The sequence below is a fragment of the Corylus avellana genome, chromosome ca1 (assembly GCF_901000735.1).
Source record: "Corylus avellana chromosome ca1, CavTom2PMs-1.0".
Lineage (NCBI taxonomy): Eukaryota > Viridiplantae > Streptophyta > Magnoliopsida > Fagales > Betulaceae > Corylus > Corylus avellana.
The window spans coordinates 47,512,878-47,529,673 of NC_081541.1; the positions used below are offsets into that span (position 1 = coordinate 47,512,878).

Here is a 16,796-nt window from a genome sequence, read left to right on the forward strand (position 1 = left end):
GAAAGTCTTTTATATTGATTAAACTTAATCCTTCATATTTTCTGTGATTATGTGAATGATTGTTATGCAACGGTTTTAACTGACATATGATCATGACGAATAGATAGGTCATGCCTAGGGAAGACAGATTGTACTACACCTTAACTTAATGTAATTTAGGTAGATAGCTCGTGCCAACCGAATATGGGTTATACTATTCCTTTAATTGTACGTATCCTATTAAAGAATTAGATAATTCATACCTAGGGAAGACAAGTCGTACCGCATCCTAATGGTTAGGTAGACGGTTCGTGTCAACCGAAAATGGGTTATACTTATTTCTTAATGATGTATTTTCTTGACTACTCGAGTGAGACGAACCCTATATCATGCATATTATGAATTTCTCTTATTAATTTATGATTGACCACTATTATGCTATTAGTGGTGAAATCAATCCTCTATTCTATCTCTCATACTTTTTATCTTTATTTTTATGCATTTACTTTTATAAAAATAAAACAATTCAATCATCTTTTAAATTAAGTAATATTTGATCTTGAAAAGCTTGATAACAACACCCACATAGTTCTTGAGGTTCGATACCCTCCATATAGCTCTCAAGCTGTGAGCTCTGCAGGAGTAGGCCTACAGTCCAGCGAGCATTTGGTACTATTGTGTTGAACGTTAGTGTATTGTTTACCCAATAGTTTTAGGGTTACAGTCGTTAGCTCAGGCAATATCCAATGGTCAACCAAAATTCAATGAACGTTTGGGCTAGTCCCCACATGAACGTTTGTATACTATTGTAGGCAAACATTCAGGTGGTCCCCACTACTGAGCATTCAATAAGAAACTCCAAGATTCCCAAAATGACCCTCCAGCTACTCTTATTGACCCAAAAATCCAATTAATCATTTAACCAAGCTATCTAAGCCTAGTTTATTATTTGGATCACTACACAAACTCCCCATTTAGCTATTCGATGACAAAATATAAGTTCGATTTAAGAAACACTTTTGATCACTTAATCATCGATTTTAATAGAAATTTTCTTAAACAAAATACTGCCCACAATTCATCAAGTTTTAAGAAATTGAAACAAATATAATAGATTAAGTTCTACAAAACAAATAGACTTCACTCACCCTCAACACCAGCTTCTCCAGCCATGCTGTCCACTTCAGATACTCATATAAATCTAGCTTTCAAGGAGTTGACATCATGCTGCATTTGCCCAATCTTAGAATCAGTGGCTACTTCGTGTTTTTGCAATCCCGAGAGTATGGATGTAAATCCAGTCATTTGTGTAGACATTGCTTCTAGCTTGGTCATCACATCAATTAGAGAAACTGTTGATGATGTGCTAGAACCTCTAGAGGGTCCAGTAGTGTCGACAATATCATCAGTATCAGCAATATCATCAGTGCCTCGCACACACATCTAGGATTTGGAACATCTAACTGTTGCTTGATAGAACAGACCAAGAGGCTTAACTGTTGGTTCAATTCCAGGGGTTTTGAAAAACTTGGCAATAATCCACGAGATCGGGCTTCTGTAGGGTAGAGAGACTGAACTTTCAGAAAACATAGTCTTCATGAGATGAACAACAACAGATGCAAAATCAATAGAAACATCCGTGAAGAGTGCGTAGATGAATCGAGCTCGTGCCACACCAAGGTCCAAATGGTGATCAATTGAAACCACATTGTTTATAACTATCCGAGCTAACAGCTTCACAGGATGGGTGAGATTTCCAAGTAGGAGCACATTCATGACATCACGCCACTGTTTGAATGAGCCAGGTGGAACAAATAATTCGGACATGTTAGATTTGGAGGGAAATTCCAATGTCGGAAATGGGAAGCCACGCTCATCAATGAGCGGAACACCAGTGACTTCATCGATTAGTTCACGAGTTACTTCAATGGTGACACATCGAATGTGTGAGACGAACCGCAGAGAGTCATCTTCGGCTTCATCAGTATCTGGTTGCTGCTCAGTGTTTGCATAGAATTCGCGAACCAAATTAATATAAGGACGAGCAAGAGGTGGTTATAACTGGGTGTCAAAAAGGGAATAGGAACTGGGGAACCCAATTACTGGTTCCCCAGTTTCCCGGTTCCGGTCTCAATTTTTTGGTATTTTTTGACACTTCTAGTTGGTTGGATGCTAAAAAATGAGCCAAAATGCATTTTGACTCCCTAAATAGGGATTTTCTCAAAATAGGAAGCTAGATAAAAATGTTCTCACTCGTAGGTTAAGCAAGTTGACTTAAGATTGACTTGTTTATTAAACAAGTTAATTCAAGTTGACCCGAATTGACCTAAATCTTATTATAAAAGAACTTTAACCTTCTAATTTCGTGTTGAGTTTGTATCAAGTTTATAGGTTGTATTAAAATTTGTCAACCCTATTACATATAGGCCAAATACATGAAAGAAAGGCTATAAACTTGTCATAAATATGTTACCAAGTAATACATGACATCTGTTTTTCTTTTCATTTTTTTTTTTTTTGAAAAAGGTCATAAATGACATTTCAGCTATCATATTATACTGAACATATCAATATCATTCTATACTTATAACAAAAGAAAAAAAAAATAGTTTACTTTTTTGGTAGAATAATTTTTTTTTTTTAATAAGAGAATTATAATTTGTTAGTTTATATACAATTAGACCAAGAGGTTTGACAAGTGATTCTCACAAAATCTTAACTCAGGCCAAACGGGTCTTGTAGCCCAAACAACTGATTTGATAAAATCCGTTTCAGCAGTTCGAGCCCTCAATGGTGTTTTTCACAACTCATAACCCGAATATTTTGGGCTGGGCCTTGAGGCCCATGGATCTACCTGCAACTCCTTGATCATATATGTATAGCCGCTTCCTCTTCACTCAATTAGGGTTTGCAGAGCCGCTCAACACCTGTGAGCCTCTCTCTCTCTCTGTGGTTAGGGTTGGTGCACATTTTCCAGAGACTTTTTCCTGAGTAGATTTTGGTTGATGAAATATGAATAGTTGCTAAAATGATCTCGGAATTTCTTAAGGCTTTGTTTGCCTTGGTTAAAATATTTTCCAGGAATATCTTCAACCGAGAAAAGAAAAAGAAAAAGAAAAAGAAACTGAGTTTTTCTATTTTAATTCTCCTGGGAGATTTCTTTTCCCAAACTAAAGAGTAATTTGCATAGGCTTTGATATTGGGATAAAGTTGTTAACCATAGCTTACTATTTTAGGCTGTACATTTTTCTGTTTGTGTATTTGAATTTGTGTGTATACTCAGTTTATGCTTAATTTGAGTGTTTATGATACAGAAAAAAATGGCTGTTCCTTTGCTGACAAAGAAGATTGTGAAGAAGCGTGTCAAGAAGTTCAAGCGGCCACAAAGTGACCGAAAAATTTCTGTTAAGGTTTGTTTGCATATCTAAGTCTGGGTTGTGTTTGCTTAATGTTGTTCGGTGCGCTTTTTAATATAATTCAATTGTTTTTGAGTATTACGTTTTGGCCAGAATTGTTAATTTAGCTGTCCAAATGCCTAGGTAATCAATCTCTTTTTCTTTTCTTTTTTTTTTGTGTTTTTTTGGGTCATAACTGCAAATTTTTCCCTAGAATTATATGATCATTTAATCATGTATAGATTATTGAATGATGGCTCTTTGGTTCAAATCTAAATATTATGTCTAGGTATAAGCCTTTGCCACTTCTAAGTTGAAATCTAAGATTTAGCAAGCTTTTAAATTTTGAGTAGCTTGGGTTATTGACGAGATAACCAGAGTGATTTTGTATTCCTTTATGTTTTCAATATGTCCATCTAGTATTCCAGAGATTAGATTTTTACTCATATGCTTCTTAACTAGAGTGCTGCTTTAAGAGTTTGTTGAGTGCTACAAAAGATTTAAAGGAATGCCTAATTTGAAGGAAAGACATATTGCATGGGCTTCTTAGGTGGGCATCTAAAAGCTAATCACTTACCTGGGTTCACCTTTTTTTTTTGGATAAGTACCTGGGTGCTCCTTTGTATTCTGGAAAGTTAAAAATAAACTATTTCGAAACGAAGGTATATGCATTAGCTATTTCAGCCTCTGTTTTGGCTTTAAGTTGTGGAATTACTCCATGTTTTTTAAAAGGTGATGCCTAGGTGGCGATGCAAAATATTAGTTCGACTGAGATTCGCTATTGTGTACGTGCGATACAGTGAAAGATGCACTAGAGCATTTGATGCATTCAGTGGTGGAGCTAGGATTTTATTCTTGACGTGGCTGGACTAAATATACTTTTTTATATATTTTTTTCCAACATCTATCTCAAAAAAAAAACCAAAAACCCAATAAAAAAATTCTCAGTAAAAGGAACAAACAATAACCCAATAAGAATAACTTTTAAAATGGAAAAAAATAAACTGTCTGAGAGTTTCAAAAATCTTTTGAAACTTGTTGATACTCGGGAAAATCCCAAAATTTGAAGACAAGTGTACCCTTGCAGCCTTGTAAACCTGTTAAAATTACACATTGAGTGGGTGATAAAAACTTGTAAGATTGTGTAAACAGAATGAGAAGGGGAAAATAAACCTGTTTCCCCAGGCATCAGGCCAAAAACTCCACATTGTGTACTTTCTGTGATTTTACTATGACTAGGATCTATGGATTTAAATTAAAATCCAGGATCACATGGAAGGAATTCTACACTCATCATCAAAGTTATAAATTCAACCAATTGGGTGTACACATGAACTATGAACTAACCTAATATTGTGCAAGCAGTGCTGCAACTTTCTGCATTTTTTACTGTAAGAACCTTCAAATATTTCATGCAATTGCACATATCTTCAAATGCCTTAGAAGCTTGCTTTCGCAAGTTGAGCTTTTTGTCTCGACCAAAAAAGTACTTATTTTCTCAAAAATCAACTAACAAGTTATTGTGCATAATGTTGACGTAAGTATGGCATACATTTTTGGTCCACATGCTACTAGCAGCACTTGGGATAGACTATAAGTAACAGAGTATTAGAGTTTAGTTTGACAAAACTCTAATACATAGGCATAGCTCTACTAACCGCACATATATCCATGTGTCCCACTCAAGAACTACATCTTCCACAAAGCTCTCGTATTCTGGAAAACTTTTGAGATATCTGTATATGCCAATAAAAGGAATCAGCAGCATTTTCTTCAAGATGTCATCACCATCTAGATCAATCCACCTTCGTCACCAAGCTGAACTTTCTCAGAATCTCTAATGGACGAGAACATTGAAATTGCAGAATTGCTTTTTACCAAGTGGAATTGAGATGCCTCCTACGCCAAAATACTTCTCTCTTCCATGACTGCCAGGAGGCCAAACGGTACCGTAACTCTGTTGGAGACTTGCAGACTGCAATGCACCATTTGGTTAAAATTTTGAGGGGCAGCCAAAATTTTGGAATGGCGAGGGCCAAGTTTTGTTTAAATGTACTTTGGAAACTTTTTTTTTCAAACCTTTTCTGGGGGCAGGGCCCGCCCACCTCCCTTCTCTCCACCACTGGATGCACGGCATTTGTTGGAAAGTAGAACTTGAAATGCTTGTCAGAAGGCACTGGACTTTTGATGCACAAGCTTATATGACTAAAAAATAGTATAGTTTATTTGCCATGTAGTCAAATATGCACTAGGGCTTTTCATTTACTGACATTTGTTGGAAAGTACAACTTGACTTGTCAGAAGGCTCTGCACTTTTAATGCACAACTGCAGTTGTATGAATCAAATTCAGTTTGGTTTGTTTTCATTGTGGTAAAAGATACATTATAGCTTTTGATGCACGGCACTTGTTTGAAAAGTAGAACTTGTTGCATGGCACTGGACTTTTTTATTCACAATCTCTGTAGGTTGATACTCATGTTGAAGGGCACTTCTTGAAACTTTTTCTATGGATAGTGACAAAACATTGCTTTGGTGATTGAAAACAAAGCTGGGAGGATGAGTGCAAGCACTGGGCTCCAATTTTTAAAATAGAGAGAGAGAGAGAGAGAGAGAGAGAGAGAGAGAGAGAGAGAGAGAGAGAAGGTGAGTACTTTTTTAAGTAAGGTAGATTTTGGCATGTTGAGCATTGGGGCTTTAGCTTCCTAGGCATCAAGGTGGTATAAGGGTTATGCTTTGTACCTTAGGTGCAGTTTGTGCTTTGATGATGCTTGTGGATAGGTGATGTTCAACTAATGGTTTGATTAATTAGGTTGGTGGCTTGTTGAATAGATGATGCATCTGCTACGGAAATTCAGAATTGGGTGGACATGTCATGTTGGATAGTTGTTCCTTTACCTGCAAGTTTCTATAGCTGCTGTATTAACTGATTGATATCAGCTGAGTGCCGCATTCTTCTTTCACTGTGCTTTTTAGGGAATCGTAGTGTGATGCAATCATTGCGGGATACTCTTCTGCCTCTTTATTTGTTTCTTGGTGCATCTAGGAGGAGCAATACAGAAAACCTTAGAACTCCTGGCTTGTATTTATCAGATTAAAAACTTTCTGTTTTCCTGGGCATCAAGGAGTTTATAATAGTGTTTTCTTATCCCATGGGGTAAGCCCAATTGGCTGGACATCATTCCTTTTGAAGTGAACATCACGGGTTCAAATCTTCCCTTCCCCTTTCTCCTTAGAGCCAATTACCTTTTTTTAAAAAAATATATATATATATATTGTTTTATTTTATCATTTTTCTCTGTCTCTATGGCGTTCTTGTTCTTATTTTCTTTCACTTTTCAGTTAGCATATAAGAGGTTCCCTTTTAATGCAAATATTATTTATTTTAGAAAGTGAAAACGGTCTCTGAGGATTAGGCTACTTACTGCCCGGGGCTTGGTTTAGCTGATGATACCTTGGAAACTTTTAGCCTTAATTATGTTGTAGCTGTTTATATTTTGTTGTGTTCTTAAAGCAAGAGATAAAAAATAATAATGAAGTTTGACATTCTAATTGTCGCCTTTGTACTTGACATTTTTACCTTAAATGTAAGTAATCTCTGCCACCCCCAACCTTTTTTCTCTCTTTGGCCAGAAAATAGATTTGCGAAATCGATTCGTAAATCTACCATGAAAAGCATAGATGATGCCTTCATGACTTAAAACAATATGCCTGCTCATAAGTCATATGATATGTTGCTATATTTTTGCCTGTTTAATATTGGGTCTTTGGAATGCATGTAATTTGCTTGGCAGACAAACTGGCGCAGGCCTAAGGGTATTGATTCGCGAGTTAGGAGGAAGTTTAAAGGATGCACTTTGATGCCAAACATTGGTTATGGCTCTGACAAGAAGACTCGCCATTATCTTCCCAATGGATTTAAGAAATTCGTTGTGCACAATGCCAAAGAGCTGGAGCTTCTTATGATGCACAACAGGTATAAAACAGTTTCTTTTACTTCACTTTGATTCATTCGTCTGCAATTTCTCTCCTTTTCTCACCTAATTTCGCTTGCTTGCTCATGTAATATTTTAGGACCTACTGTGCTGAGATTGCACACAACATATCAACCCGGAAGCGAAAGGAGATTGTTGAGCGTGCAGCACAGTTGGATGTTGTTGTGACCAATAAACTGGCCAGGTTGCGCAGCCAGGAGGATGAGTGAGCTTGAATCTATTATTCTCTTCATTTTGTTTTTGGCACACTAATTATATTAGGTGGTATCCAGCACTTGTGATCAATTTTATCAAGATTTATTTTGTTTCGGTTGAATTGATATGAATCTACTAAAACTTTTTGCTGTCTTGAGAGTATGATGTTGCTTAAATCAGTTGATAATCTATAATCAAATATCTGCCTTTATTTCTCTGATTGCTATTTCAAACAGCTGTTTTACCTATGAGCCGGTTGTTTGGAAGGTAGATGGAAGGAGAAAGCAATTCTGGCAAAATCCATAATTAGGTAGAGCTTATAATTTCCCACGTAATTCCACTCCACAACAGCTGAGTCAGTTGTGCTTGCTCTCTCCATCCGACACCAAGGCCTCCTGATTGCCATTGTGTTTGAAAATAGTCAAAATATACTTTGAAAAAAAGTTTCAAAAATAAAGTTTTAATTTTTTTTTTTTTTAACTTATATATATATATATATATATATATATATATATATATAAAGTTAACGTCAAGCCTCACGTCGCTCATCAGTGTTGACGGAACTCGCTTTCTTGCAATTATGCTCCCTTTTCTGATATCTCTTTCTCTCTTAAATGAGTGGCTTATCTCTTCGCTTTGATAGAACGAATGTAGCATATTTTTGTGGTGATCCATAGAGTTTTGGACATTGAAAGATAGCAATAATGACATTAATTTTTTTTTTTTTTACTATTAATGTCACTATTATTATTTCTATTATTTTGGCCAAAAAAAAGAAAGAAGAGAGAGTCAGACATTAGACAATGTCCCCAAGTAGTTTTAGTATTAATACAATTGACCGCACACCGGTAATTCAACAAAGAATACCTGCAAAATAAGTAAGAACAAACATAGGTGACTCGTCGAGGGATGCTAGCGGTAAAAATAAGGCAATTGGGTAATGTCTAGGATGGTAAAAGGGTCCACAGTTGAATTTTAACATACAAGGTAAATAATTACCCATGAGAACGCCAAAACAAATTATTTGCTGAACGTGAATATTTTCATCGATATAAAATGTGCATTTTTTTTTTATACACATTGTTTTTTCCTAAAAATGTATGTTGTGAGCCCTAATATTTTTAGAAAATGATTTATTTAAAATGTGTTGCTATTCATGAAATAAATTATGTTTACAAAACAGGAAATTTATAATGCATGTGTGGCATTCCGTCATTAAAAAAGGGTGAAGAATCTGGGGCATGAGCACATTACTATACGAACTTGACCCTATGGCTCATTCTTAATTGTAATGTTAAAAATACCTTGGATCTTAGGTAGGGACGGAGGGAGGGAGGGGACTGGTGATAGGTTCGGGATGTTGGGTTGATGGATTGTGGATGATAATTGAAATGGAAAGGGAAATGTTATTGATAATTCTCCACTTGAGGTAGGAGACACCGACTACACATACGTGTTTGATAAAATAATTCAATGAATCCTCTCTTCCCTACTACATTCCAATAAATAGCCAACTCTTAATCATGATAACTACTATTTAAAATAAATATATCTAATCTTATCTCCACAAGAGATATCTGATAATAACTTAAATGATAACGACTAACAAATAAGATAACAAAATAACAAGATAAGATAATAAGATAACTAATTCAAGTATTTTGAATTAGGCATAGGCTTTCTCTTCAAATAACTACGAATCCCATCAATTGCCTTCCCTTGGACACGATCCTTGTCCTCAAGGTCGATGTTAGGAAATTGCTGAGAAGACACTCGACTTCTTCCCATGTAGCATCTTCTGGTGGTAAGTCCTTCCACTGAACGAGGGCCTCAGTGACATACTTTGCGCTGTGCTTAACCCAACGGTAATCACGGATGTTAATAGGTTTGAGCTTTGGCGAATTATCTTCCGAGAAAGGTGAAAGATTGTTGGAAATCAGGGAGACGTCTCCAATCTTCTTATTGAGGAGTGATATGTGAAAAACCGGATGGACCTTAGCAGATTCTGGCAGTGCCAACCGGTATGCTATTGCGCCAATGCGGGCGAGAATCTGGTAGGGACCGAAGAAACGATTTGCCAACTTTTGATGCGCCCGACGAAAAACACTACTCTGCCTGTACAGATGAAGTTTCAGAAAAATCCAGTCCCTTACTTCAAGCTCATAATCCCTCCTTTTCTTATCTGACTGCTGCTTCATTCTATTGGCTGCCTTCTGAAGATTACGCTTCAAGTGTTAGAGTAGCTTATCATGGCCAAAGAGGTCCTTATCAACTTCGTCAACTACCGAGGCACCTGCCAAGTAATTGATGATTGTGGGCGGAGACCTGCCATACAAAGCCTGAAATGGTGTGGTACCGAGAGAGGAGTGAAAGGTAGTGTTATACCAGTATTCAGCCCACGGTAGCTGTTGTTCCCACTTCTTCGGATATTGGCTCCAAAGACATGTAAGGTATTGTTCAAGGCATCGATTGACCACCTCAGTTTGGCCATCACTTTGGGGGTGGTATGCGGAGCTCGTTTTCAATTGTGTTCCCTGCAACTTGAAAAATTCTCTCCAGAATGTACTCATGAAAATTGGGTCACGATCACTTACCATAGTCTTTGGAAGGCCATGAAGGCGCACCACATGGGTGACAAACAATTTTGCAATTTTCTTGGCCGTGTATGGATGCATCAATGATACGAAGTGATTGTATTTGGTAAGGCGATCCACGACTACCATGATGGATGTTTTGCCTCTTGAAGACGGAAGCCCTTCGACTAAGTCCAAGGAAATTTCCTCCCAAACTTGTGATGGAATCGGCAGCGGTTGCAGCAGACCGGCCGGAGATCGTACTTCACTCTTGTTCCGTTGACACACGTCACAAGAGGCGATATGCTTTTGAACGTCTGCCTTCATCCCTTCTGAGTAAAATGATTGGGCTAAGCGATGATATGTTCTTGCCGCACCAGAGTGACCACCAAACTTGGAATCATAGAATTCAATGAGCAATGTTGTGTGTAAGGGGGCTGAAGGTGGAAGCATGACCCTGCCTTTGTATAAAATGATGCCTTCCCTTACCTGGAGATGTGGGTTATGTGCTGGGTTTTCTTTTAGCTTAGTGTAGAATCCCTGCAAATAAGGGCCAATGATGTTGATGTTACGTAACTCTTCCCAAAGCTGGAAATTGGGGCTTGTCAGTGCATGCAAGCTGGATTCCTCCTCCTCACCTTTGATGATGTGAATTGGATCTTTCATGACTGGGTTGTTAGGTCTTCGAGAAAGTGCATCTGGGGCTGAATTGGTCTTGCCTGGCCTGTACATAATATCATATTCATAGCCCAACAATTTAGAAACCCATTTTTGTTGTTCTAGTGTAACGACGTGCTGCTCAAGAAAAAATTTTAGACTTTTCTGGTCTGTCCATATTTGAAATTTTCGGCCAAGTAGATATGGATGCCACATTCGGATTGCTTCCATGATAGTTAGCATTTCCTTGGAATAAACGGACCAACCCCCTTTTTTTGGCCCAATCGCTTTACTCATATATGCCAAAGGTCTACCATTTTGAGCAAGGACTACCCCAATACCGTTGTCTGATGCATCTGTTTCCACAATGAACATTTCAAAAAAATTTGGAAGTCCCAACACAGGCGTTGTAGCCATGGCGTGCTTAAGGGCTTCGAAGGCGTCATCCGCTTGTGAGTCCCACTCAAACTGACCTTTTTTTAACAATATAGTCAGGTCGCTAGCAATTAACCCATAGCTCCGTAAGTCCAAGAAATCCCCGTAGCTCCGTAATATTTTTGGGTCTTGGCCATGTTTGCATGGCTGCCACTTTTGATGGATCCACCTTCACACCATCTATAGTAATTAAATGACCCAAATAATCAACCTCCTTTTGGCCGAAGACACACTTAGAGGGTTTCACCACAAATGCATGTTTTGCCAAAATTTTCAAACGTCTGTCGGATGTGGATTAGATGTCCTTCTCAATTCGGGCTATAAATCAAAATGTCATAAAAAAATACCAAAATAAATTGTCGTAGATATGGTTGAAATATGGCATTCATGGCAGCTTGAAACGTCGATGGAGCATTACGAAGGCCAAAAGGCATGACCAAATACTCGTAATGCCTGCTATGTGTACGAAATGCAGTCTTATGAATGTCATCAGGATGAACCCGGATCTAGTGATATCCCGCTCTTAGATCAAGTTTAGTAAAGTACAGTGACCCATGTAATTCATCGATCATATCATCTACTGTCAGAATTGGGAATCGATCCTTGACCGTGACCGCATTTAAGGCTCTATAATCCGTGCAAAACCGCCAAGTACCATCCTTTTTTTTTTTTTTACAAGTAAGATGGGTGAAGAGAAAGGGCTAGTACTAGGCCTTATTAAGCCCGAGATTAACATGTCAGATATTTGTTGTTCAATCTCATTTTTTTGGAAGTGAGCATACCTGTAAGGCTGAACATTGACTGGTCCAGCTCCGTCGACAAGTGGTATGTGGTGGTCAAAAACTAGGGCTGGTGGTAGAGTCTTTGGTTCCTCCATGACTTGCTGAAATTCCTGGAGAATCTGTTGGATTTCGGATACAATTGAACTCTTTCGCTCAGGTTGGCTTTTGCATACCATAACAACAAATAATTCACCTCCTTCTAACACCTCGTTGTCTAATATAGAGTTGCTCACTGCCTGCCCTTGACCCTTGGGTTGCGCAACTATCTCATACACCTTACCCCCCTTCGTAATAGACATGGACAGTTTGCCCCAATCGCACATCACAGGCCCAAGTTTTTCCAGCCATTGTATACCCAATACCACGTCCAATCTAGTTAAAGGTAATGAAAATAAGGTTGTAATAATTTCCATACCTTGGATCATTAAGTAAACTCCTTCATGCTTTTCTTTACAAGGCAACTGTTCTCCATTGCCTACAGTAACCTAGAATTCTTTAATGGGTTTTACTAGCAGATGTAAGGATTTTGCCACTTTCTGATCTACAAAGTTGTGGGTGGACCCACTGTCAATCAAGACCATCACCCATTTGTGCCCCACACGTGCCTCCACTCTCATAGTGCGTGGACTCGTGTACCCACCTAATGCATGTAAAGAGATTTGAGGGTCAAATCCTTCTTCCTCAAGATCATCTTCTTCCTCCCGTCGATCACCACCCCTTTTGTCATCTCCACATTCAAACTCGGCCTCAATAATGAACATTTGGTTCACAGTACACCGATGGCCTAGAATATATCGTTCATTACAATTAAAACAGAGACTTTTTTCTCATCGTTTCTGCATCTCCTCCCAAGAATTTTTTTCACTTGGGTTCCCGAGCTAGTGGTTGCCGTCACTGCAGTGGTGGTCATTCCTCCACCCCACTTGGGTTACGAAGGAAGAGCAACACTTGCATCTCAATGTGATTTTCTGGTATATTTTGATGGGTCAGCTGGGGGAGGTGTCTTCTTTGAGCGGTTCAATTGGTCTTCACTCATTCTTGCAAATTCAATGGCTTCTCTGAGTGTTCTGGGTTTAAACTTCCGCACGTCAGTGGAGATTTCAGCTTGTAAACCTCCTTAAAATAGTGCCAATCAGAGCCTTCTGTAGCCATCCATTCGCGCGATTTGCTAATCGCTCAAATTCAGTTTGGTATTCCCGCAAGGTCCTCTTCTGCTGGACGCGCGACAAAGCCTCATCATAGTCTTCATATTCCGTCGGTCCGAATCGAGCCAGTATATCTTTTTCAAAAGTGGTCCATGTGATACTGTGACCATCTTCTTGATAAACCTTTTTCAGCCATTGCCACCATTGATTCGCCTCACCTTCAAGATAGAATGCAACAAGTGTCACCTTTTGATCATTTGCCGTTTGTTGGTATTCAAAAAATTGGGTAACCCGAACGAGCCACACGATGGGGTCATCTCCTGCAAATCGAGGGAACTCCATCTTCACTGGTCGTTTATAATGGCCGTCCTCGCGATGGTGGTGATTATGTCTACCAGTATTATTGGAATCCTAGGTTTCTTTCTTAGATTGACGTAAAGAGTCACCATGGGAATTGGACATGGACTCCAATGCCTCCTTCAACGTCTGGCTGATGCTGTCCTTCATCGTACGTTCAAGGTTTTGCACGGAGGTCTTGATCTCCTGGACGTTTACCTCTAGTTTCTCTATGTGTTCCTTCTGGGTCGTCATGCTCTGATACCAATTGATAGGTTCAGAATGTTGGGTTGATGGATTGTGGATGATAATTGAAATGGAAAGGGAAATGTTATTGATAATTCTCCACTTGAAGTATGAGACGCCGATTACACATACGTGTTTGATAAAATACTTCAATGAATCCTCTCTTCCCTACTACATTCCAATAAATAGCCAACTCCTAATCATGATAACTACTATTTAAAATAAATATATCTAATCTTATCTCCACAAGAGATATCTGATAATAACTTAAATGATAACGACTAACAAATAAGATAACAAAATAACAAGATAAGATAATAAGATAACTAATCCAAGTATTTTGAATTAGGCTTAGGCTTTCTCTTCAAATAACTACGAATCCCATCAACTGGCATAGGCCATGTCCCCCCTCAAATCTTAAGAACAAAAAATTTTAAAGGTAATATATATATATATATATAGATATAAGATACTGGCCTGAGCAACAAAACTTTTTGACCCTTAGCCCCTTGTCCATAATAGTTTTTGGATCCATCCTTGATCTTAGGGTTACTGTGACTGGCACAATTGACCCCAAGCGAAAGTCACACTTGTGGCATCACCAATTACGCGCACACCTACGGTTCAATCCAGTCAAGCTACTAGAGGGTGGCTAGTTATTATAACTTTATGAAGCACTAGAATTGTACCATATGTTCTATAGGGGGCGCAAACCTTACCATAAAGAGGATAAGGGCACAAAATAGGCCATATGGAGGATTATTGTGGATTGTTATATATTGTACACTTCATCACATAATTTTCAGTCTTTAAACCGTTGCATGATTTCTTAAGTATGTCTTAAATTGTTTGCTAAATATATTGTTTTCAAACTAAGATGATTATCATGATACTTGCTCTTAAGCATAACTTGTCCAAACACCTCATGTTTAATTCTTAATGACGTTGTATCAACAATTTTTCAAAAGGCTTTTCTACGTACAAACTATCTTTTAGCGCTTATTACCAACATAACGTGGGTCCACTTCATGAGCTAAATTTCGTTAACGATTTACTTACTAAATCGTGTACTGAATAAAGATTAGCAAGTGATAGTGTGATGCACCAAATATTTAAAACCAAAAAGAAATGTATTTTTACCGGTGTATCACACTATCACTTGCTAATCTTGGAGGCGTTACAAATAGTTCCATAAGCGAAAGCTAGAGGTATTGAAGAGATATTTAAGGTTGCAATGCGAAGTCTTGTAGAAACAGTTTTTATGTGCACTCTTGTATATTTTTGTATTTGAGATAATAGTATACTTTTGAGGTTATTGTATTTATAGATAATATGGTTTGTACTAATTTTGTAAGGGGGAAAAGAAGAAGAAGAAGACAAAAAAAAAAAAAAAAAAAAAAAAAAAAGATATTAAGGTAATGGCAATCGAGTTCAGATTAATATTACATTTCTACTGGTTTTTTTTTTTTTTTTTTTAATTTTATTATTATTATTATTATTATGGTGGTTGAGATGACACTTCAAATTAATTACTAGTTAATTAATTTGGGGCGCTAAAACATGGATGTTAAAGGTATTTTAAGATTAAAATACCTTAGGATAATATGTTATCTTTATAGATAACATTAGAAGTAGGGATTAGAATTTAAATATTAGAGATAAGTATTATCATTAGAGCAGTTTATTCGACTTAGTCTTTTATTTTCACTATGCATTGTAACTGTCTATTTAAAGACATCAAGCTCATTAATAAATTAAGTAGAATTAATCTCAAACCTTGAGTTTGAAAAAGGGTTCTTAGGTTTCCTTAAAATCTAAAAGGTCTAGGCTTCCTCCGAACCTAAAATCTATCCTATTTACGTGTGGAATGTTAGGGGTCTAATAATAGAGGTATTTTAGGAATAAAATACCTTAGGATAATATGTTATCTTTATAGATTACATTAGAAGTATGGATTATAATTTAAATATTAGAGATAAATATTATCATTAGAGTAGTTTATTCGACTTAGTCTTTTATTTTTACCATGCATTGTAATTGTCTATTTAAAGACATCAAGCTCATTAATAAATGAATTAGAAAATTAATCACAAACCTTGAGTTTGAAAAGAGTTTTAGTTTCCTTAAAATCTAAGGTCTAGGTTCTCTCAGAACCTAGAATCTATCCTTGTTACGTATTACGTGTTTGCAATAATCATTCACATAACAATGGCGGATGTTATGATGCGTACATTTTTTATTTTTTCTTAATTTTATTATAATATCATTTGAGTATGTGCCATTAGCTATGAATTGTTTAGTGTGAGAAGTATTAAAACTAAAGGAATTTAGATATAGGGAAAATCACAGTTTACCCCCTTAATGTTGACAGCGTTTTTCAATTCGAACATCAAATTTTCAATTTTTGCAATCCACCCCCACAAAGTTCCAATTTTTTTCAATTCGACTAATATTATCCCAAAATTTCCATTTTGCCCTTGATTTTTTTTTAATTTTTAATTTTTTTTTTTTAAAAAAAAAACAAACAAATTTGGGGGTGCAAAAATGGCCAGATGGTGGCCTGAATTTTTTAAAATTTGTTTTTTTATAAAAAATAAAAATTAGGGGCAATATGGGAAGTTTTGGATACAATTGGTCAAATTGCAAAAATTTGAAACTTTGGGGGGTGGATTGCAAAAATTGAAACTTTGGTGTTCGAATTGAAAAACGCTGTCAATTTTAGGGGGTAAACTATAATTTTCGCTTAGATATAAACTGCTTAGGTCAACGCGCCTTCATTAAAATCTCCTTAGGTATTTTTTTTTTGAAAATTTAGTCCTTGGGTCAATCGAAACTACAAGGAGCTCCCTACCGTTAAAATTTTTTAACACCCATTAGGGTCACTCAAAACTCTCTGTTTTACCTGATTAAAATATTAATTTTTTATTAAATTAATTTTAAAAGTTAAATCTAAAATAAATAAAAAATTGAAGGGTGGCCAAGGGTGGCGGTGCCACCCCTGGCCACCCCCCAACCCCTATGAGGTGGCCGTAAGCCACCTCAAGGGTGGTTTGCCCACCC

The 16,796-nt window shown here is 37.1% G+C and overlaps 1 protein-coding gene across 2 annotated transcripts; it reads left to right on the top strand.

The window, feature by feature from the left end:
* Positions 1-2,829: 2,829 nt before the first annotated feature.
* On the top strand, positions 2,830-7,719 carry LOC132166862 (large ribosomal subunit protein eL32z-like). 2 transcript variants are annotated; one of them, XM_059577698.1, is made up of 4 exons: positions 2,830-2,908; positions 3,294-3,389; positions 7,167-7,348; positions 7,447-7,719. In XM_059577698.1, exons 2-4 carry the CDS (start codon positions 3,300-3,302, stop codon positions 7,574-7,576), a joined length of 402 nt encoding a protein of 133 aa, XP_059433681.1. In that variant the 5' UTR covers positions 2,830-2,908; positions 3,294-3,299; the 3' UTR covers positions 7,577-7,719. The 2 variants fall into 2 exon arrangements, with proteins under 2 accessions (XP_059433681.1, XP_059433680.1); XM_059577697.1 differs by having other exon boundaries at positions 2,882-2,937.
* The last annotated feature ends 9,077 nt before the right edge of the window (positions 7,720-16,796 follow it).

Bases quoted from the DNA above. Each gene is read 5' to 3' on its own strand.
- LOC132166862 (XM_059577698.1), top strand. From the start codon at position 3,300: ATGGCTGTTCCTTTGCTGACAAAGAAGATTGTGAAGAAGCGTGTCAAG. The intron at 3,390-7,166 runs GTTTGTTTGCAT...TTTGCTTGGCAG, and splicing joins ACCGAAAAATTTCTGTTAAG to ACAAACTGGCGCAGGCCTAA. The intron at 7,349-7,446 runs GTATAAAACAGT...GTAATATTTTAG, and splicing joins CTTCTTATGATGCACAACAG to GACCTACTGTGCTGAGATTG.